Below are 22495 nucleotides of genomic sequence, written 5' to 3' on the forward strand. Positions count from 1 at the left end.
CATGGAATCTTCCACCTACTGTGGAAGAAGACTTACATGAATTAGTAGACTTTGTATTCAAGTTCAGAAAGCAATATTACTCTGAATTATAAACAGGAACTAGAAGAAAGACACTGGTACTGTTTCTGAGAAGAGTTTATTACTTAATATATCATTCTTTGTGTAATTAATATTTTTTGTATTGATTGTAATTGTTGAGGTGTTTTGACTTTAAGTAGTTTTGACTTTCTTACACAAGTGACTTAAACTGTTGAGTAAACCATTATTGTATTACAAAGTAAAATTTCACCAAAAGCCAGCTTGTGGTAGATTTTGATAGGGTAAAATAGGAGTAATGAGATTTTTCTTATTTTTGATTTCGTGAATGTTGGGTTTCATGCTGCAGTTCAGTTGAATGCTCTTGTGTCTTTTCAACCTAAGGGAATCATTCTTAAGCATATTCATGAGATTAAGAGAATAAATAAAGCATCATTCGACTTAGTTTTTAATATAGAAATATGGTAATTAACTTGTTGCCTTTGAAGTATTCATATTTATTAAGCACAGATTCTAGATGTTTTTGTCAAATACATAATTTCCATTTTGTTCATTGTTGTTGTTGTTTGCTGTCGAGTTGGCCCCGACTCATAGCGACCCCTCCTTGTGTTTCCGAGGCAGTATCACTACAGAAGTAGGATTGCCCAACTTTCCTTCCGAGGAGTGCCTGGTGGGTTTGAACCGCCAGCCTTCTGGTGAGCAGTCAAGTGCCTTAGGCACTATGCTACTAGAGTTCATAGTGTTAGGTTTTACAAAAATTAAATCTTCCTTGTTTTCTCATTCAGTGACATAGGCTGAAATAACAGAACAGTTATTCTGCATAGTAGGCCATTGGTGATTTTTTTTATCCATGTGTTTACTTCATTCTGCTGATCTATCTTGTATAATAAGATTGTATATATCATATTATATGTAACATGGCCTGCAGCATTGTTCCAGAAGCAGGGGAGATAAATGAAATTGACAACTCTCTTGCATATATTAATTAGTGCTGTTTAATTTTTCTATTACTATCCTTCATTAGCTGATATATGAACATCTGTGCTTTTCCTCCCATGAAAGTAAGAATACTCATCTTGGTCAGTGAGCTTACCACCTTTAGTGTGCTGTCAACACAATTATTTGTCACATGATGCTTTCATAAAGACTTCAGTAGACTTTTGTATCTGTGTTAAGGTAATAAAGTTTGGACATAGTGACCATGTAACAACATCAGAGCATCCTTTTACCAATCAGATATCACAGCTAGTTACTTATGAGGATGAGTGTCTCAGATTTCTTGATTACACTTTATTGTTCTGACACACTCACAAAGCTGTCTTAAAGCATATAGTTAGGAGGAAAATTCTAATCTTAACTGGACAGATTTTAATTTAATACTTCATTTTTTTTCCTTTATAGTTCTATAAACATGTGGTACAGAGTGTTGAAAAATTCATTCAGAAAGTAAGTATATAATTTTTCATAAATATGCTAAATGTATTAAAATTACAAATGAATGCCTTATGCTTTTTTTCTCGTTTAAATCAAATACTTGAATGTAAATTATTTTATACACCATTTATTAAAAAGTGCTTCTAGTTACTTTCTGTTGTTGTTGTTTGCCGTCGAGTCGACCCCGACTCATAGCGACCCCTCCTTGGGTTTCCGAGGCAGTATCGCTACGGAAGTAGGATTGCCCAACCTTCCTTCCGAGGAGTGGCTGGTGGGTTTGAACCGCCTGCCTTCTGGTTAGCAGTCAAGTGCCTTAGCCACTATGCTAGTTACTTTCTAGTTGAGAAATACAATGAAAATGCTTTATGAAAAATTGTGAAAATGGTGACTTTGTAGTAGATACTTTTTTTCCTAAATTTGTATTGTCATAATGAGCATCTTGTCTTTTGATAAAAATAGTGGCATTGATTTTGACTTTATAATGAAATTATAAAGTCATTGCTTATAGATATTAATGAAATTTTAACTTGCTATTTCAAGCAGTATGCCTAGATAGCGCCTCTCCTATTAAGTGAGGTGTGGTTACAATATTGCCTATAAGCCATTTCTTTTTGTCTGATCATTATATTATCCATCTCTATATCTTATTATATAGACTATCAGTTCCATTTTCCAGGTGAAATGGAGATGAAGTTGAAAATAACTGTTCTGTGTACATTTCTTAATGCTATGTGTAAACCAGATTCAAGGTGGCTAGACTATAATTCTTTATCATCATCTTTGTGATCAGAACCCTACTAGTGCCACTTTTTTGCAGGAATACATACTACTTATCTTCTTTTACTGTAATTACTTTAGGTTTTGTGTTCTGTCCATGTGCCTAGATGTAATCATAGCCATTTTGTGAATTACAGGTATGTGGCATTAATAATTCAACAATGTTGCATTATCTTTGAATAATTATAGTTGAGGGGAAAAGAATATAAAAGTCAGAGTAAGACTGTGTGTCACTTAACTAGCTAGGTAATCTTGCGTAAGTCAGCTAACTTGTGTGCCTCAACCTTTTTTTCTTTCTTTATTTCTTAAAGTCTTGTTTTCTCAGTACTTAAAGTTCTGTTAAACCATTTTAGAGTTAACTAGTTTAGGTGATTTGAGGGTAAGACACAGGAGTAAAATAATAAGTACGCTAGCTTTTAGATAAATCGGTCTGTGAAATGAAAAGGGTGGTGGTTAGAAAATTTCATTGTTCTAAAGCATTTGAATGTCATTTTTAAAGGTTATAATGTCTAAAGCAAAGGAGCGTTGGTGGCAGAACAGTTAAGTGTTTGACTCCTAACTGAAAAGCTGGTAGTGCAGATCCACTGCTCCAAGGGAGAAAAGTCCTGGCATTCTGCTCCCATAAAGATTATCACCTTGGAAACCCTATGGGCCAGTTTCTCTCTGTCCTATAGGGTAGCTTGAGTTGGAATTGACATGGCACACAGCAACAATCACGTCTAAAGCAGTGCTTCATAAACTTCTTTGTGCATAGGAATTACCTAGAGATCATATTAAAATACAGATTCTGATTTAGATTTCAAGGAGTTCTGGTGGTGCAGTGATTAAAAGGTCAGAGATTCAAAGCCTCCAGCTACTCTGTGGAAGAAAGATGGGATAGTCTGCTCCCATAAAGATTTACAGCTTTAGAAACTCTGTCCTACAGGATTGCTGCCAGTTGGAATCCACTTGATGGCAAGTCGATTTTAGTGAAATCTGGGGAAGGGGCAGATTGCTGCATTTTTAGCAATTCCAGATGATTCCTTTGCTTTTAGCCAAGAGAACACAGCTTTGAGTAGTAGGTGTCTAAAGAATAAATATGAATTTATGGATAAAAATGGAGTCGTTGCCCCCCCCCCCCCTTTCTGATTTGATTTTGGGCAGGAGTGTTTTCAGTTAGATACTAGAAAGTAGAGGAAGACCTGGGATGAGCAAGGTTTCATTGAGAGGTAATTGTAACACCAGTCTGAAGTAGCAAGTCAGTTTCTGGGCAAAAATTGAAATACTGTGCCTCTCACTGTTGGATGCTATCAATCCATTTTTGACTCATTTGACCCCATGTCACAGTAGAACTACCTCATAGCTTTTTCTAGGCTGTAATCTTCGTAGAAGCAGATCACCATGTCTTTCTCCTGTGGAACTCTCTTTAAATTAGAGGTTTGGCAGTTGATAAGTGTAATGCTTAAGTTGTACATATCTGTATATTTTTAATTAACTTTTCTATAATAAACTTTATCTGTAGATTCACATGTAGTTGAACCTGTAATGATAGATTGGATAATATAGAGAGAGCCTATCTACTCATCCCCTAGATTCCCCCAACTTTACTCAAATTTCATAGGTTTTACATCAGTCACTTTTTTGTGTGTATTTAGTTCTGTGTAATTTTATCACAGGTACACATTGGTATAACCACAACCATACTTCAGGATACAGAAGAGTTCCATCCCCATAAGGATGTCTTGTGTTACCCTTTTATATAGCTATACTCAACCCAGTTTTTTACCATTATGAATAAATCTGCTAGGAACAGCCATGTACAGGTTTTTGTGTGAACATAAGTTTTCATTTCTGTGGGACAAATGCCCAGCAGTGCAATTGCTGGGTTGCTGCCTGGTAAGTACATGTTTTTTATAGAAAATCCACTGCCATTCAGTTGATTCCAACTCAGTACAACACTGTAGGATAGAGTAGAACTGTCCCATAGGGTTTCCAAGGTTGTAAATATTTATGGAAGCAACTTCCTCATCATTCTCCTGTGGAATGGCTGGTGGGTCGGAACCTTTTGGTTAGTAGCTAAATGCTTTAACCATTGCACCACCAGAGCTCCTTTGTTTCATAAGAAACTACTGAATTATTTTCCAGAATAAACCAAAACCAAACTACTGCTGTTGAGTTGGATCCGACTCATAGCAACCCCTCCTTGGGTTTCTGAGGTGGTATCACTATGGAAGTAGATTGCCCAGTCTTCCTTCTGAGGAGTGGGTGGTGGGTTTGAACCTCCAGCCTTCTGATTAGCAGTCAAATGCCTTAGGCGCTACATCACTAGAGCTCCTTTCCAGAATAGCAGTCCCATTGTACATTTGTACCAGCAGTGTATGAGTGAACCATTTCTCTGAATCCTTGTCACCATTTGGTGTTACCACTATTCTTTATTTTTGCCATAGTGATAGGTGTGTAATGATAGCTCATTGTTGGTTTAATTTGCATTTCCTCCCTGTATCTAGATAAAAGTCTTTTGTTTGGTCAGTGTTTTGCTAATATTTTTTCCCCCAGTCTGTAGCTTATCTTTTCATTTTCACCATACAATGTTTTTTGCAGAAGAAAGATTTTTTATTTGGTGAGGTTTGAGTGTATTTTTGTGACACTGGTAGAAACTTTTCATTTTTTCCTTCCCATTCTTTCACAACTTTAATATGGGATGAACAGATAAAAGTGTGAAAGTAAAAGTAGAGTGCTTGTCATGGTAGGGAACCTGTAGCTCTGCTCCACCTGTTTTCTGCTCCACGGCCTTCAGCTATTTCTAGTCTCAGAGAAACCCAGTCTCTAAAACTCCTGGATTAGAGTTTTGTTTATAGTAAGAAATAGTAAACACATTTATGAGAGATTTCATTCCTCACGTGTATTACAGTGAAACCTGTGAGAACTGGAACTCAGCGGAACTGCCTTGTTTTCCTGAGCCTTGGAAGTTTTTGCTCTTGTCAGAGTGCACACTTTCCGCTTTCTGTCACTCATTTTAGTGGAAAATATTTGTATTTTCCTTCTCTGACAGGTTTCTACCTTACAGCAGTTCCATCTTTTGCAGATTTATTGCATACAGATTTTCAATCTCATGCATTACATGTGTCAATTTTAATAGCGCACTCATACTTGGAATTCTGTTATCAAATGAAATCTAAGAATCATTTGAAGTGTTATTTAATGGTATTAAACTTTTAATTTTTGGTATTATCTGCCTCTAGATTAGTAGAACTTCCTCACCTCCTTACGTTTCTTCACACACCATAAGGAAATAATGCAAGTGAAGAGAAGTATGGCTTTTACATGATATTGTGTTAACTGTGATGTCATGTTTTACCCATGAAAGATTCATAGATAGCACTGAATGATGGTGATAAATGCGAAGGTGAATTAATAGCAATGATGATTTCCTGTGGGCCCCAAAAGCTGTTGGAAAGAATATTCTGGCATTTGTTGTCCTAATCAGTTTTGTCACAGGTAAATTGTGCTGTTTGTGTTTAACCTGTATGAGACAAAGGCAAAAGTCAAAGATGCAAACATACTGGGACGTTTTGTAATAATCAAATTTTAGAACTTTCATCAGAGTCAGGTCTGCCTCACACTCTCAATATTTGAATTATAAACAACTAACTTAATACAGCATCCTTAATCAGAAAGGTGAGAATCAGAGACTCGTGATTGGCTGAACTTTGTACCACCCATTGTTAACCCTGCTTGCTGTTACCTGGTAGCCTTCTGCTCCGTTCTGAAAATAATGTGGAGTTCAGTCAGCTTCTTTAGTTTGTATGAAATCTTTTACCTTTCCTGTTGAGTACTGCAGAAACACATGTTCAGTAGAACCAGAAAAGGATTATTACCATTTATTGTGGTGCAATCTGGATGTGCTATTTTAGTCAAATACATTGTATGGTGTATGGCACTGGGGTTACTCTTAGATACCATGAGGTCGGCAAAAAATTCTGTCTTTTGAGGCTCTGATAATGATCTGTAGATGATCTCTACTGCATTAAGTTAGAGCTTTTGGCTGTAATTACCTTCTTGAAATTTCTTACTGCATTAGTATATCAGAGAAAGGAAATAACGTGGCTTATCAGTTTCAGGTAACACTCATTTACCCAGTACATAGTATGTGAAAACTGCGTTATTGTTCAGGATGAAAGCTTCTGGTTTTCCAGAAACTGGGTCTGTAGTTTTATGCACAGTGTAGGTCTTTGATATTTTATAGTGGGTATATATTTCTTAATGAAGCCAAAACAGATGATCATCCTCCTCTTTAAGGTTGAACATTGAAGCTTCTGACCTTTTCCAGATGGTTCTGATAACTTTCCCAGAGGAAGGGTGGAATCTCTACTGAAAGAGGCTTGGCTGTGTGCATGCTCACACACAAGTACTTTCAGATATGTTGCAGTATGTGTAACAGTAGACTTTTATCACAAGTACCCATAGCCATTATATTGGGGTATTTCAAGATTTTGTAAAGCCCACTTGGGCACAGTTATAAATAATATATTTCTGCATTCACATTTACCATATGTCCTTTTCACTGAAATTTCTCTGCCTGGGCTACTTTGTTTATTTTTCGCCTGGGCTAGTTTAGATCAATTCTTTGTTTCCACACATCTTAAATTTGCCTTTTGCCTGTTGTGGCTTCTTAAGAAGAAATTTGTATAAACGTTTCTTTTTGTTGTGAAATACATACACGTGTACAGAAACATACAGAAACCATAATGTTCAGCTTAATTAATACTCTAAAGGGAAGACCTGTACAACAACCACGTATTTCAAGAAGAATTGTGACTGAAGCTCCAGGTTCCACTCCCAGATGACACCCTGCACATTATTGTCCCAAGTAACCATAGTCTGACTTTTATGTTAGTCAGATCTTTACTTGGCATTAATAGTTCTACTTTATAATTATGCGGGAGCTCTGGTAGCATAGTGCCTAAGGCAACTTGACTGCTAACCAAAAGGCTGGCGGTTCAAACCCACCAGCCACTCCTTGGAAGGAAGGTTGAGCAATCTACTTCGGTAGTGATGATACTGCCTCGGCAACCCAAGGAGGGGTCACTATGAGTTGGATCCAACTCTATGGCATATAACAACAACAACAATTATAAGTATGCATCTTTAAAGTACTTTTACCTGCTTTTTTTAATTTTATGTAAATAGAATTATATGCATTCTTTGCATATAGTTCTTTTACTTAAGATTGTATGTTTAGGATTCATCTCTTACGTGTAGCAGTATTTGTTCATTTTCATTTCTGTATATACTCCCATTTTGTGAATAAACTACAGCTTATCCCTTCCATTGTTGATAGTGGAGTATGAATGTATATTTAATCTATTTTTACAGTTATGAAGAATACTCATAGTTTAGGTCACGTTTCTGTCATGTATATGTGGAACTGATGCACATATATTTCTTCAGCTTGGCTAGATAATATCAAATTTGTTTCACTCATAGTGACCCCTCCTTGGGTTTCTGAGGTGGTACCTCTATGGAAGTACATTACCCAGTCTTCCTCCCGAGGAGTGGCTGGTGGGTTTGAACCACTAGCCTTCTGGTTAGCAGTCTGATATCTTAGGCACTACACTACCAGAGCTCTCAAGCCCATATATTTCTTCAGCTTGGCTAGATAATATCAAATTTGTTTCATAATTTGATGGTCTTACATTCCCACTAGAAATGTGAGAGTTTTTGATGCTCTCCCTCTTTGCTGAACTTGGTATGTTAGACTTAAATTTTTCTAATACAGTGAGCTTTAAAAGTTTTTATTTTAAAAAGATGTTAGTAAATCACTTTCAGGGAGGTAGATTACAACCAGCTTTAAAACTTGTGTATGGTTTTTTGACTCTTAAATACTCATCATAAAATGAATTTCCAAATCAAAGAGGAAAATACATCCTGGTACACAATCGAAAAAATGCTGAGTTGCTTTGTGAATGACCACTGTTCTTCATATTCAGTGTTACCCCATCAGGCTAAGCCTCATCTATTTTACTAATTTGTATATTAAAGTGGTATTTGTTCAGCTTTGTTTTATTAGGAGTGGGGGGAAGTTTGCCTTCTTTCTTGAGGCTGTTGTCTTGAGAAGGAACTTTTACTAAGGTAATCTCCCTTCTCCCATCATTTTGTACTATAGTATGAATTTTTAAATAAGAGGTATAAGTTATGTTACATAGAGGAAACAAAATCTTAGGAAACATTTTGTGAGGTTGTTAATGAAAGTATATAAGGCGTCCCACAATTTTCTTAATTGGCAGGATTTTCAACTGAATTTTAACAAAAAAAAATCTAGACTGGTCAACATTATATTATCAACTAATACTGGTTTATTATTTACATAATTCACTTGGGGGAAGCTCAGAATACATTGCCCCTCTGCTGTGTGACAATTATAGTCTAGTGGAGGACATTAGAAAACATATTGAATTATGTCCTAGATGATATTCTTAAACTCTGCAGTGAATTGTTTCGTATCATATAACATTACTCCATGTAGGGTAGGACGTAATGGAATTTAGAATCTAGTTCTAGATATTGGGTAAACTGATAAACGTGATTGTTTCCTTAAATGGTCTTACTTTAAATACAGAAGTGAATCTGTTTGATTCTTGCAACATTCTTCCACACAGGCTGTGGCATAATAACTTGAACCTAAGAATTTGTGGGATACCGTACAAATCATTGGTTTTTATGTGTCATTCTGCAGGGGTCGATTGTTAGAGTAGTTAATGTAATGTTACTGACACCTACCTAGATAGGTTCATGGACAGCCTTCACAGGGGATGGTAAACCTCCTGGAAATCTTACGCAGGTACTTCTTCCTATTTCTTAAATTTTTTTTAACATTTATAAAAACAGAGATGTATTATCTCATAGTTCTGGAGGCTGGGAGTCTGAGATCAGAATGTTAGTGACATTGATTTCTTCTGAAGCTTTGAGGGAGAATACATTCCATGCCTCTCTCCCAGTTTCTGGAAGCTCCAGGAGTTCTTTGGCTTACAGTTGCAGTGCCAAAGGATGTCCTTCCACTGCCTCCCTGTTGCTATGAAATATCTTATCTTCCATTTATTTATATATTTGTATTGTGATTTAGATGAAAGTTCACAGGGCAAGTTGTTTTTGCATTCAGTAATTCGTACATGTTTTGTGACATTGATTGCAATCCTTACAGTGTAACAGCACTTTTCCCACTTCCTTCCAGTTTACCATTTCCTTTTGGCCTTCTTTCCTATCCCTTCCTATCTTCTGAGCTTTATCCCTGGGCAAGTGCTACCCTTTTGGTCTTACATGATTGATTGTGCTAATGAATGCATACCTTCCTGGTATTATTGTTCATCCTGTTGTTGTTGTTGTTGTTAGGTGTCATCCAGTCATCTCCAAATCCTAGTGATCCAGCGCATGGCAGAATGAATACTGCCCAGTCCTGTGCCAGCCTCACAATCCTTGTTATACCAGAGCTCATTGTCACAGCTACTGTGTCAGTCCATCTCGTTGAAGGCCTTCCCCTTTCTCGTTGACCCTCCACTTTACCAAGCATGATATCCTCCATTCCTTGGAAGGTTCGACAATCTACTTCCATAGTGATACTGCCTCAGAAACCTAAGGAGGGGTCACTATGAGTCAGACCCAACTTGACAGCAGTGAGTTTGGCTTTTGGTTTGGAACAACATGACCAAAGTAGGTGAGATGAAGTCTGGCCATTCTTGCTTTCAGGGAGCATTCTAGCTGCACTTCTTCCAGGACAGATTTGTTAGTCATTTTAGTAGTCCACAGTACTCTTAGCATTCTCCTCTAACACCGCAACTCAAAAGCATTGAATGTTCTTCAGTCTTCCTTATTCATTATCCAGCTCTCACATGCTTAAGAGGCAATTGAAAATACCATGGCTTAGGATAGGCATAGCTTAGTCTTCAAGGAGACATCTTTGCTCTTCATTATTTGAAAGAGATCTTTTGCACCAGATTTTTCCAATGCAGTATGCCGTCTGATGTCTTGACTGCTGCTTCTATTGGTGTTGATTGTAGAACCAAGTAAAAGGAAGTCTTTGACAGCTTCAATCTTTTCTCCATTTATTGTGAAGCTGTTTATTGGATGAGTTGTAAGGATTTTTGTTTTCTTTATGTTGAGGTGTAATCCATACTATACACTGTATTTTTTAATGTTCATCAGTAAGTGCTTCAAATCATCCTCACTTTCAGCAAGCAAAGTTGTGTCGTCTGCATATCATGGGTTGTTAATGAGTCTTCCCTCAATCCTGATGCCACGTTGTTCTTCATATAATCCAGCTTCTCAGATTATTTGCTCAGCATACAAATTAAGTATGGTGAAAGGATACAACCCTGATGTACTCCCTTCTTGATTTTAAACGATGCAGTATCCCATTGTTCTGTTTGAATGGCACCCTCCTGATTTATGTACAGGTTCCTCATGAGTACAATCAAGTGATTGGGAATTCCCATTCTTCTCAGTGTTACCCATACTTTGCTGTGATCCACACAATTGAATACTTTAGCATAGTCAATAAAATGTAAGTAAACATCTTTCTAGTGTTCTTTGCTTTCAGCTAAGATACATCTGACATCAACTATGATATCCCTTGTTTCATGTTGTCTTCTTAATCCAGCTTGCATTTCTGGAAGCTGTCTGTTAACACCGCTGCAACCATTTTTTGAATTATCTTCACTAAGATTTTACTCAAATGTGATATTAATAATTAATATTGTTGTTGTTGTTATGTGCCGTCGAGTCGGACCCGACTCACAGCGACCCCTCCTTGGGTTTCCGAGGCAGTATCACTACGGAAGTAGGATTGCCCAACCTTCCTTAATAATTCAATAATTTCCACATTCTGTGGGATCACCTGTCTTTGGAATGCATACAAATGTGGATCTCTTCCAGTCAGTTGGCTAGGTAGCTGTCTTCCAAATCCCTTGGCATAGCTGAATGAGTACCTCCAGCGGGCATCCATTTGTTGAAACATCTCAATGGGTATTCCGTCAATTCCTGGAGCCTTGTTCTTTGTCAATTGCTTCAGTGCAGCTTTGACTTCTTCCTTCAGTACTGTTGGTTCTTGATCATATACCACCTCCTGATATGGATGTACCTTGACCAATTCTTTTTGGTACAGTGACTCTGTGTATTCCTTCCATCTTCTTTTGATGTTTCCTACATCATTCAAATTTTTGCCCATAGAATCTTTCAGTGTTGCAACTCGAGGCTTAAATTTTTTCCTCAGTTCTTTCAGCTTGAGAAATGCCAAGCATATTCTTTCCTTTTGGTTTTCTAACTTGAGGTCTTTGCACATTTCATTATGGTAATTGACTTTGTCTTCTTGAGCTGCTCTTTGAAATCTTCTGTTCAGCTCTTTGATCTTGTTATTTCTTCCATTTGCTTTAGCTACTCTCCGCTCAAGGGCAAGTTTCAGAATCTCTTCTGACATCCGTTTTGGTTTTTTCTTCCTTTCTTGTCTTTTTAATGACCTCTTGCCTTCTTCATGAATGATATTCTTGATGTCATCCCACAGTTCCTCTGGTTTTCAGTCATTGGTGTGTTCAGTGCATCAGATCTGTTCTTTAGATGGTCTCCAGATTCAGGAGGGATATCATCAATGTGATATTTTGGCTTTCATGGATTAGTTTTAATTGTCTTCAACTTCACCTTGAACATGCATAAGAGCAGATGATAGTCTGTTCCACAATCAGCTCCTGGCCTTGTTTTGGCTGAAGATACTGAATTTTCACGTATGGTAAGGTGAAAGGTTTACCTTACAGACCTATCTCTTGTTTGTCTGAAAGTTGAGCCATGGGTGTGAGTTAGTTCCTGACTTGAAGAATGTCTCAGGGTTACAGTTGTGGGGATTCCACCAGTCTGTCAGATGAGGAAGCCTGGTCTTTTTTATGATTTTGAGTTTTGTTCTACATTTTTCTCCCTCTCTATTCAGGACCTCCTAGTGTAGTCCCTTTCAAAGTGGTCAGCATGATCTAGTTCTTCTGGTCTCAGGGTTTTAGGGGCTGGGATTTTCATGGTCCATTAGTCCTTTGGACTAATTGTTTCCATGAGTCTTTGATTTTCTTCTTTGGTCTGGATGTAGAGCGACCAGTAGTTGGACCTTAGATGGTGCCAAAGGGACAAGGAGGCCTCATCTTCTGACCTCCTCTAACCCCACAAGAGGAGGACAGAATCACTTTCGGCAGCTCAAGGCTTATTCCTGGGAGGCCAGACATGCTGCCTTCTCCAGCCCTTTCACCAACTCTGACACCAACCATCCTTTCCTCGGCACTCACTACCTCCCTGCTGGGCTCGACAGTTTGTTGCAGTGGCCACTTAGAACTCACAGGCGCTATTCACAGATTGTGGGGTTTGTTAGGGAAGCAGTAGGCTACAGCTCCAATTCAGGAACACGCTCAGGATACAGTTCCTCAGTCAGGACGGTCTTGCTTCTGCCTGCCCTTAGACACTTCTCTGTGGCACTTGGCCTTTTGGCCTGGCCTCTGCCTCTATGGGGCAGAAAAGTCTGCCACTCTGTCTCATGCCTCTTGGTTCCACTGCTGCCATCTCTCAGTCAGGTATCTCTCTTTCAGTAACAGGTCTTTCAGCCAGCAGTGAGAGATATTCCTCCTGTCTGCCTCTAGGAGGGACCACTTTAAGCCTGGCAGAGTGGCATAACCAACCTGTCACAACACCAGAATTCCACACACCTGAGAGCGAACTTCCCAGAAAATTGCCTCCTGCTGCTCTCAACAGAAGTACCCTAGGTGTATAACTTTATCAATCAGGAGCTACTTAGTTGCTCATGGCAGATTCCACCATGGAGTTTACAAAGACAATGGCTAGAAAAGGCATTCTATGTAATTTACTACACTGCAGATGGCTATTCACAAGATTTTAATACCCTAGTCTCTGCTCACCAAAGTAGGATGTAGAACATTGTCTTTGAGGACTGTGTTATGCCAAGTGACCTTAGTGTCCCTGAGACTATGATCCTGAGCCCCCAGGCCCGATAACTCATTCCCTCAAAGTGATTAGTTATGACTAAGAAGTTTTCATAACTTTGCACCTCTATACTCTACTATATTCATGGATATATTTGCAGCACGTATAAATATATATGTAGAAATATCCTGTCAAACCTATATATATTTGTGGGTGTAGTCCCATTCATCTTCCTACCCCTGTTCAGTTGGAGTGTCTGTGTAGCTTATTGTTATTACTGTTATTGTTATTACAGGCTTTTGTCTGTGACAGTACTTCTCTTTGTTGCCTTTAATGCTTGTATTTTTCTTCCAGTGTCTTCCTCTGCCTTGATAGTTTTATGCTGATCTCCCTCTTACTGTATAGTGCCTTTCCCTTCACCCTCGTTAATACATGTCTGCCTTCTAGTTAGTGTTTTACCCTCCTTTCTTCCCACCCCTGGTAACCCTCAAAGAATGATTCTTTCTGTATATAAACCTTTTCTTGATTTTTTACAGTAATGTTCTCATACAACATTTGTCTTTTTGTGATTTGACTAATTTTGCTTAGCATAATTTCCTTCTGGTTCATCCATGTTAGGAAGCATTTCATAGATTAATTGTTACTCTTTAACATTGTGTGGTATTCTGTTTTATGTATGTACCATAGTTTATCCATTCATCCGTTCATAGACACTTAGGTTGTTTCCATTTTTATCTTTTGTGAACAATGGATATAGATGTGAGTATACCTCTTCTTAAAGGAAGGTCCTGAAATGTTAATGATTTTTTTTTTTTTTTAAATTGTGGTTTGGGTGAAAATTTACAGAGCAAATCCATCTTCCACACGGCAGTTCACATACGCTTTGTCTCAAGACATTGACTGTAATCTCCCACAGTACAACAGCTCTTCTCCCACACCCTGCCTATGGCCACCTTTGCCCTGTGTCCTTCCCTCCCATGCACTCCTGTCCCCCCACTGTTTCCCTGTCTATGCACAGCCTTTCTATTGTTCCATGATTGTTCTCTCCGAGGAGTGTATCTACCTAATGTAAATGTTCAGCTCATATCCCTGTCTTGTTTGGCTGGAAGCTACAGGAGTGTGTTCAATTCCAGACCTGAAGGGCAGATAGGGGCCATAGTCTTAGGGTTTCCACCAGGCTCTATTAGACCAGCAAACCCGGTCCCTTTTTTTTAAAAAATGATTTTGAGTTTTGTTCCACATTGTTCTCCCATTCTATCCAGTATCTCCTACTTAGGTCCTTTGCCAAGTGGTTGACAGTGGTAACTGGGCTCCATCTAGTTTTTCTGGTCTAATAGTCATATATACTGAGGATTGCATAGTGTACCAGTCCCCTGGACTAATTGTTTCCATGTGTCTTTGGTTTTCTTCATTCTTCTTTGCTCTGGATGAGGAGAAACCCATCGTTGCATCATCTGTAGATGGCTGCTTGCAAGCTTTTAAGATCCCAGTCACTACTCACTGAAGTGGGTTGTGGAACAGTGTTTTTGTGCAGTATGTTATTCCAGTTGAGCTTGATGACCCCTGAGACCATGGTCCCGAGCCCACAGGTCCAACTATTTGTTCTCTCTGGGTAGTTTGCTGTGGCCAAGAAGTAACTACAGCCTTGTCCCTTGTCAGCTCTACTATATATCTGGAAATTCTTGTAGAACATACAAATACACTTGTAGAAACATTGTCTGCCAATGCTATACATGGTCATGGGCACACTCCCCCACTGCATAAACATACCTAATCGTTCAGCCTGTTCACCCATCTATCCATCTGTAGATCAGTGTTTGCCTTCACTGGCAAAGCAATACTGTACGTGTAAAAGGGTTCATCTTTGTTGTCTATACCTCCCAATGTCGTCGTCTTCCTCATTCCCACTGTGTTGATCACTCACATTTGATACATTAGCCTTCTCTTCACCCAAATCAATACTTGTCTCTACCTATCTAGCAGTGTTCCCTCCCCTCCCGTCCCACCCCTTTCCACCCCTGGTAACCAACAAAGAAAATTTCCTTCCATATATAAACCTTTCCTTGACTTTTTATAATAATGGACTAATACAGTATTTGCCCTTTTGTGATTGATGTGTTTCACTCAGCATGATGTCCTCCAAGTCGCAATGATTGTTTTACAGCAGGGCTGTAAGTGGGCCACATGTGATGAACATCAGAATCTTCAGGAAGGTGGTCAGTTTTTCATTATAATAAAAGTCTATTTGAAGTGGGATGGAGAGATGCCTAAAGAATCTACAGAAAGAAAATAGCAAGACTCATGGTAGGACTGGCTAGAAGTACCAAGAAAGCATTTAGAATAGATCAACTGTTACTGAAGTTTATCACATTTGTTAGTTACCTGTCAGTGTGACTGTACCTTTTGTGTATCCTAAGTATTTTTCATTCAAGTAAGTATAAAATTTCTTTGTATTTGAGCAATGTAGCACAAAGACGTAACTCTAAGCCAACAAAGGCTTATTGGTATTCCAACTTCTATCTCAAATACCCCAAGATTTAAGAGTTTGCCCTCATTCTACAAGCTAGAAATGATAGGATTTGCTGTAGTCATCAGTAAATGTTGGTAACTCTTAAGCCAAATTTTTCTTTTTTTTAAAGATTTTATTGTGATCTTAGAGAAGATTTACATAGCAAATTAATCTTATTTGACAATTTCCATACATTTTATTTAGTGACATAGTTTATACTTTTCACATTGTGTCAGCATTCTCATTATTTCCATTTTAGTTGTTCTGTTTCTATTAATTTAACTTCTTGTCCTCCCTTTTCCTTCTCATCTTTGGTCTGGGGTAGACACTGACTCCTTTTTCGCTGACCCTTTGTTTGGTAAAGTGGAAGGTCAGCGACAAAGAGGAAGGCCCTCAATGAGATGGTTTGACACAGTGGCTGCAATGATGGGCTCAGGTGTAGCAAGCATTGTGAAGCTGGTGTAGGACCAGGTACAGGCATACTATTGTACCTAGGGTTCCTGCAAGTCAGAGGCAACTTGACGGCAACTAACAGCAACAACAAATGTTGACCAGTAGATCTCATTTAGATGGTTGTGTAGAGAAACATAGTACTCAGAGGGGATTGTATTTATTTTCTGAGCCACTCTGTATTTTAGCTGGTAGGTGACCTCCAGGAATGATTTGAGTTCCCAACTTAAAAGGTGTCCCTTGGGGCAATAACCTTGAGGGTTCCTCTAGTCCTACTGGTCCAGTAAGTCTGGCCTTTTTTTAGGAATTTGAGTTTTGTTCTATGTTTTTCTCCCATTCTATCCAGGTCCGTGTATTGTGCCCCTGGTTTTAACATTCACAGACCATGTGTTTCAGTGTACAGAGGAAAAAATGACTCCTGTGGCATCAGCCATCACATTATCCTGGGACAACCTTCTTTCTTGTAGGCCCACCATCAGCATCACTCAGTGCCTTACACGTATCACCACCTGCCCCTGTCTTTAACCATTCTAGCTTTGTTTTCTTTAAATTAACAACAGCTTTTAGTAGCAGAAAGTGGGAGCACAAACTCTAATAATGGAATCATTATATAAAGTGCATTTGTGTATATTAAAGAGTATGTGGTCCGACTCACCTAGAAGATTCTTTGTAAAAAAAACCCTGAGATGACGACTTGAATGTCAGTAGAATCAGAGTTACGGAAATGTGTTTAAAAGTGCCTCCTCTCATCTGTTTTTACCTTCCTCACAAAAAAAGGCTTTTTTTGTTTGTTTGTTTGTTTGTTTTCTGTCTTTGTGAAAATTTAAGGTGTAAATAATTTTTGAGCGTTTATCTATATTTGAGGTTCTGGGGAATATATGTTTTTTTTAACATAGTGGATGTCTTCGTTTTCATTATGTTTAAAAAGTTTTCTTTTCTGAGATGAATGGTTTGCCTGGCTTAGTAAATATTTCCTGTATGAGGAATATAGACATGACCAGATACATATACTGGAGAGCACATACACTTGATTTCTGGTACATATGGAAAGACATAAATTTCAGATTTTTAGTGACATTGATTTTAAATAGAGCAGATATTTTTTAACCTTTCAGTACATTGAACCTAAAACATCAGTGTCAAAACACTAAAATTATTGTGCTTTTTAAAAATATTCTAATCACTTAACACTCAAGAATCTTGTATTTGATAGTTGTAAATGATGCTTTAGGTCTCTTCTTGATTTTAAATAAAGAACTTAAGGATGAGGCTCTTAAAAAGGAATTGAGAGAATAAAGCAAATGTCATTTAGTCTTTGAAGAATAAAATCTCTTATTGTTGTTTCGGTTGAAGACCTTTTTGAGAAGCTTACGTGTGTGTAGGTTAGAAGTGCCCCCCCCCCTTGTTTTTAGTTGTGATTTGGGTGAAAGTTTACAGATCAAATTCATTTTCCATACAGCAATTCACATACACTTTGTTTCATAACATTGACTGCAATCTCCCACAATGCAACAGTTCTTTTCCTATTTCCTCCCCATAGTTAACCTATTCCCTGTGTCCTTCTCAGTCATGCACTCCTGCCCTCCAAGCTGTCTCCCTGTGCATGCACAGCTCTTTTATTCTCTCCCATGATTGTTCTCTCCAAGGAGTATATCTTCCTAATGTAAATGTTCAGCTCATATGCCTGTCTTTTGTTTGAAAGCCACAGGAATAGGTTCAATTCCAGACCTGAAGGGCAGCTGTGGGGTTTCACCAGTCTCTATCAGACCAGCAAACCTGATCCTTTCTTTTCTTCTTTATGATTTTGAGTTTTGTTCCACATTGTTCTCCCACTGTATCCAGGATCTCCTACATAGATCCCCTTCCAAGTGGTTGGCACTGGTAGCCGGGCACCATCTAGTTCTTCTAGTCTCATAGTCATATAGGCTGTGGATCACATGGTGTACCAGTCACTAGAAGTAATTCTTTCCATGAATCTTTGGTTTTATTCATTCTTCTTTGCTCTGGATGAGGGGAGAACCATCGTTGCATCTAGATGGCTGCTTGCAAGCTTTTAAGATCCCAGTCGCTGCTCACCAAAGTAGGAAATGGAACAATGTTTTGTGTAGTATGTTATGCCAATTGAGCTTGATGTCCCCTGCGACTATGGTCCTGAGCCCACAGGTTCAACTACTCAGTCTCTCTGGGTAGCTGGCTGTGACCAAGAAGTGACTATGATCTTGTCCCTTGTCAGCTCTGCTATACACCTGGGAATTCAGATTATACAAATACACTTATAGGACCATTGTCTGCCAACCCTATACATGGTCTTGGGTACACTCCCCACTTCATAGACATACCTAATAATTCAGCCTGTCTACCCGAGGGTGTCCAGTGTTAAGTTTTTCTGAATGCAAATTTGATTGAGTTCCATATGTGGCTTCCAGGAAATAACTCTGGGTGACCTATTTACCTAATTACACCCAAAAAGTAGAACCTACTTTAGCCAGAGTTCAATTTTAATAAACGTGTGTTTTAGAAGCAGTTTTTGTCATGCTTCTGGGTATAGAAGGAAAGTAAGAACAATAAGCTTCGTAACAAAGGGATTCCTCATTGGCAGGGAAGTAGGTGGTGCAGAGGTTAAGTGGTTGGCTGCTAACCGAAAGGTCAGCAGTTTGAACCCACCAGCTGCTCTGCAGGAGGAAGATGGAGCAGTGTGCTTCTGTAGAGTTTGTTGTTGTTGTTATGTGTCAAGTCGGACTCGACTCATAGCGACCCCTCCTTGTGTTTCCCAGGCAGTATCACTATGGAAGTAGATTGCCCAACCTTCCTTTCAAGGAGTGGCTAGTGGGTTTGAACCGCCAGCCATCTGGTTACCAGTCAAATGCCTTAGGCACTATGCTACCAGAGTATTGGAACAGTTCTATTCTGTCTTATAGGTCTCTATCCATGTGAATCGACTTTACTGGCAGTAGATGTGGTTTGTTTGGTTGGTTTTATGTTCCTCAAAGTGGAAAATGGATTGGAAACACTGATCCAATGGTGTAGCTGAAAAACGTTTTGTAGAGTGGATTCCCAGAACTGGGATTACAAGGGAAAAGAGTACCAACCTTGTTATTTTGTAACGAACTCTTGGTATTTTCAAATAGCTTTAACAAAAGAATCTAAAAGGTTATTCTTAAAGTTGACTTTTGCAGTCATGAAATATAATAATTTAAAAAACTTACCTAATTGGGTAGATATTTCATTTTCATCTACATTGCTTTATTGGAATTGGTCATTTTTCTTATGTATGAAATTCTTTATAACTTTGAGAATAGTATGACTTAATAAATGAGCTTAAAAGAGAGACTTGAGTTTTCATGTTGGCACAAACACCTTTTGAGCTTGGGCTAGATACCTGTGGTAGTTAAGGTTTTGTGTCAACTTCACTGGACCTGGTTTTGAGTGACTGAACAGCTAGCTGGATGTAGTTATTCCCCATGGTGAGATGGTAATTAACTCCCCGGTGGAATCCACTGTTGCAGTTGAGTAGCTGCTTTAGGGATGTGGCTGCTTCCAGTATATAGAAAGCAACTTTGAGGAAAGTCTCCAGCTTTTTGGCACACTTCGACCCTGCATGTAGCCCAGTCTTCATTCAGTAACCTGTCATGCTCTGCCGATCTTGAGACTTTCAATAGACATAAATCAATGGCTTGCTATGTGGTTTGGTAATATCGGGACTGTGCCTTTTTACTTGTTGACCTTGGGTTTGTCAGCTTCAGTAGCCAGCAACTGAGTGAAGAGATGTCTCTAGCTTCAATGGATTGGGAGCAAGAAGCAGAGCTGAAGTCCAGTCCTTAGAGCCTGGCACTTTGAACTAAGCCTCCAGTACTGAAAGAGAATAAACTCCTGTTTGTTCAAGCTAACCCATTTGTGGTATATTTCCTGTCAGAGTGGCACTAGTAACCAAAACTCTATCTAATAATCCTTGTTTTTTAGGATTAAATGTAGAGTTTTAAAATAGTTTCAGAGGATTAAATTTAACAAAGTACATAAAGCTCTAAAATTGCCTACTACGGGACACATGATTTGTAATGAAGCATCTTGTCTCTTATAGATAGATAAGGTGTGTGAGAAAAGTTTTTGAAACTTGTCTCAGTGTGTTTAGAGTGTCATAATTTCCTCTTCCTTCATAAGTACAGAGACCTTTTTGTTAGTGCTTCAGATGAAGTCTAATGAATGTTGGCAGTGCTGTTTTCTAGAAAGCTTCTTTCCTGACTTGACTTTTTCCATGTATTTAGAAATCGTTGTTACGTGCCGTCGAGTCGGACCCAACTTGTAGCGACCCCTCCTTGGGGTTCGTAGGCGGTATCACTACGGAAGTAGATTGCCCAACTTTCCTTCTGAGGAGTGGCTAGTGGGTTTGGACCTCCAGGCTTCTGGTTAGCAGTCAAGTGCATTAGATTTTTAAAATTATTATAGTGCCACTTACCTTTTTTGTTGAGGGGAGTCACTAAATTCAGTTTTACGTACTACTTAGAAATTTAGGTGACTGACTTGCAGTTGAACAATAAAATGTGTAGAGTAGCCAGAGTAGATTCTTTAATACGCTTTCCTGACATCAGATGGTATGGAATGTCAGTGTCTGAATATTCCTTATCCCAACATGAGTGCTTATTTGATATTTGTGTAGAATTTGTGATAATACGTGTCTACAGAATTTTACCTTTCCACTTCACGTTTTTCTTTTTTTCCCTTAGTGCAAACCAGAATACAAGGTACCTGGCCTTTATGTTATTGACTCCATTGTACGACAATCCCGACATCAGTTTGGTCAAGAAAAGGATGTGTTTGCACCCAGATTTAGTAATAACATCATTAGCACTTTCCAGAATTTATATCGTTGCCCTGGGGATGACAAGGTAATGCTGCATTTTTTTTTTTTTTTTTTAAGGGGACCCCATTGCCCTCTTGATCTTAACCAGAGTCAATAGTTTATGTTAATATATGACTTTAAATTTTGTTATCATTTATTTTCAGTTATTCTCAATTTGGACACTTAGGTATCACACTATCTGTGTTTCTTTTTGTTCTTAGATTCATCGTAGAAAGTAGAGACGTGTAGTTGATTTGGCCACTTTTAATTTATTGAAGTGTTGGCATGTACACAACTAATTAAGAGTTGTCATTATTTGACTTGAGTTGATATTTACCTTCTCAGTGTCTTTAAAAAAGAATTTGTGAAGCAATTTATAGAAAATAACAAACTGCCTCAGTTCTTTTGCCACGATAGAATTTTGTTGATTAGTGCTAGCAGTCATACTTATAGATGTGCTAGATCTGAATAGTCTGTAATTACCAAGTAAAAAGAAACCTATATCAGCGTAAAATCGAAGAGTTGTTTTGTCCACATGACACCTCTCATCTGTTCTAAGATGTTAGAAGGTGGCTTATTGTGAATGCTGATTTGGAAAATGTGGGTCTGCTTTTCTGACAGGGACAGTGACATTGTTGATCAAGTACGAAGAGGGAAGAGTAGATGAAGACTCAGAGTTGCTCTAAGGAGCCACAAAACTTAAATTCACCACAAATCTTTTGCATCATCCTAAATTTAAGAAGATTAGGTAGCTTTTGTTTTTAATAACTTTGTATAGTTTTGAATCACGGAACAATTCTTGTTTGGGGATAAATTCATTAGAACATCATTCTTTGTGAATTACTCTTGGATATGCTTCTGAGATAAAGTTGTTTTGTTTTTTAAATTACTTTGGTAGTCTATACTGGCAGAAAGAATGCTTTTAATTTTGTAACTTCTCTTCTAATAAGCACCTTAGAATCCCACCTTAAATAACTTACTAATTTGAAATTTTATACAAGCATTTTAAATAATTTTGATTTAGAAATTTCTGTAGTTTAGACTTGGGTTTTTATCAATTACAAGTAACCAGTTAGTCTCCAGTTTACAGACTTCAATATGGTACTGCCTTTCAAGAGTATAGGGATTTCTTTTTTAACCCTAGTAGGAAAGATTACATTGATACCATCATCATGGTAAAAAATGATTTTACTGGTTTGTGTGTAAATAGGTACAAAGAATGATAATTGTCAAGTATTGGCAAATTTTTGATAGACAGAAATGTATTACTAATTGGAAAATTTTTGTATGAAGAAAAGAATACAAGAGACTTTTTAAGTGCTAAATTTTTAGAAACAAGTCAGATAAAAAGGTATGACGCATTCTTTTTGTAACTTGCATATGCTTCATATGAAATACAAGAATGTGCATTATAATGTGGTTTGAAAATAGTTTAGAAGTATGTCATAAGATGAGGGATTTAAAGATGAAACAAGTCTTTATTACTGAAAAATTGCTTATTTTACTGTTAC

General features: G+C 38.1%; 1 protein-coding gene across 1 annotated transcript in view; it reads left to right on the plus strand.

The window, feature by feature from the left end:
• The window catches only part of SCAF8 (SR-related CTD associated factor 8), a 121188-nt gene that overhangs the window by 43107 nt on the left and 55586 nt on the right, over nt 1–22495 (plus strand). Inside the window, 2 exon segments of the mRNA XM_007956198.2 lie at nt 1438–1482; nt 20869–21030. Coding sequence (XP_007954389.1) covers nt 1438–1482; nt 20869–21030 — 207 coding nt within the window.

The sequence above is a fragment of the Orycteropus afer genome, unplaced genomic scaffold (assembly GCF_000298275.1).
Source record: "Orycteropus afer afer isolate SDZICR_OR568_19922 unplaced genomic scaffold, OryAfe1.0 scaffold00581, whole genome shotgun sequence".
Classification (NCBI taxonomy): Eukaryota; Metazoa; Chordata; class Mammalia; order Tubulidentata; family Orycteropodidae; genus Orycteropus; species Orycteropus afer.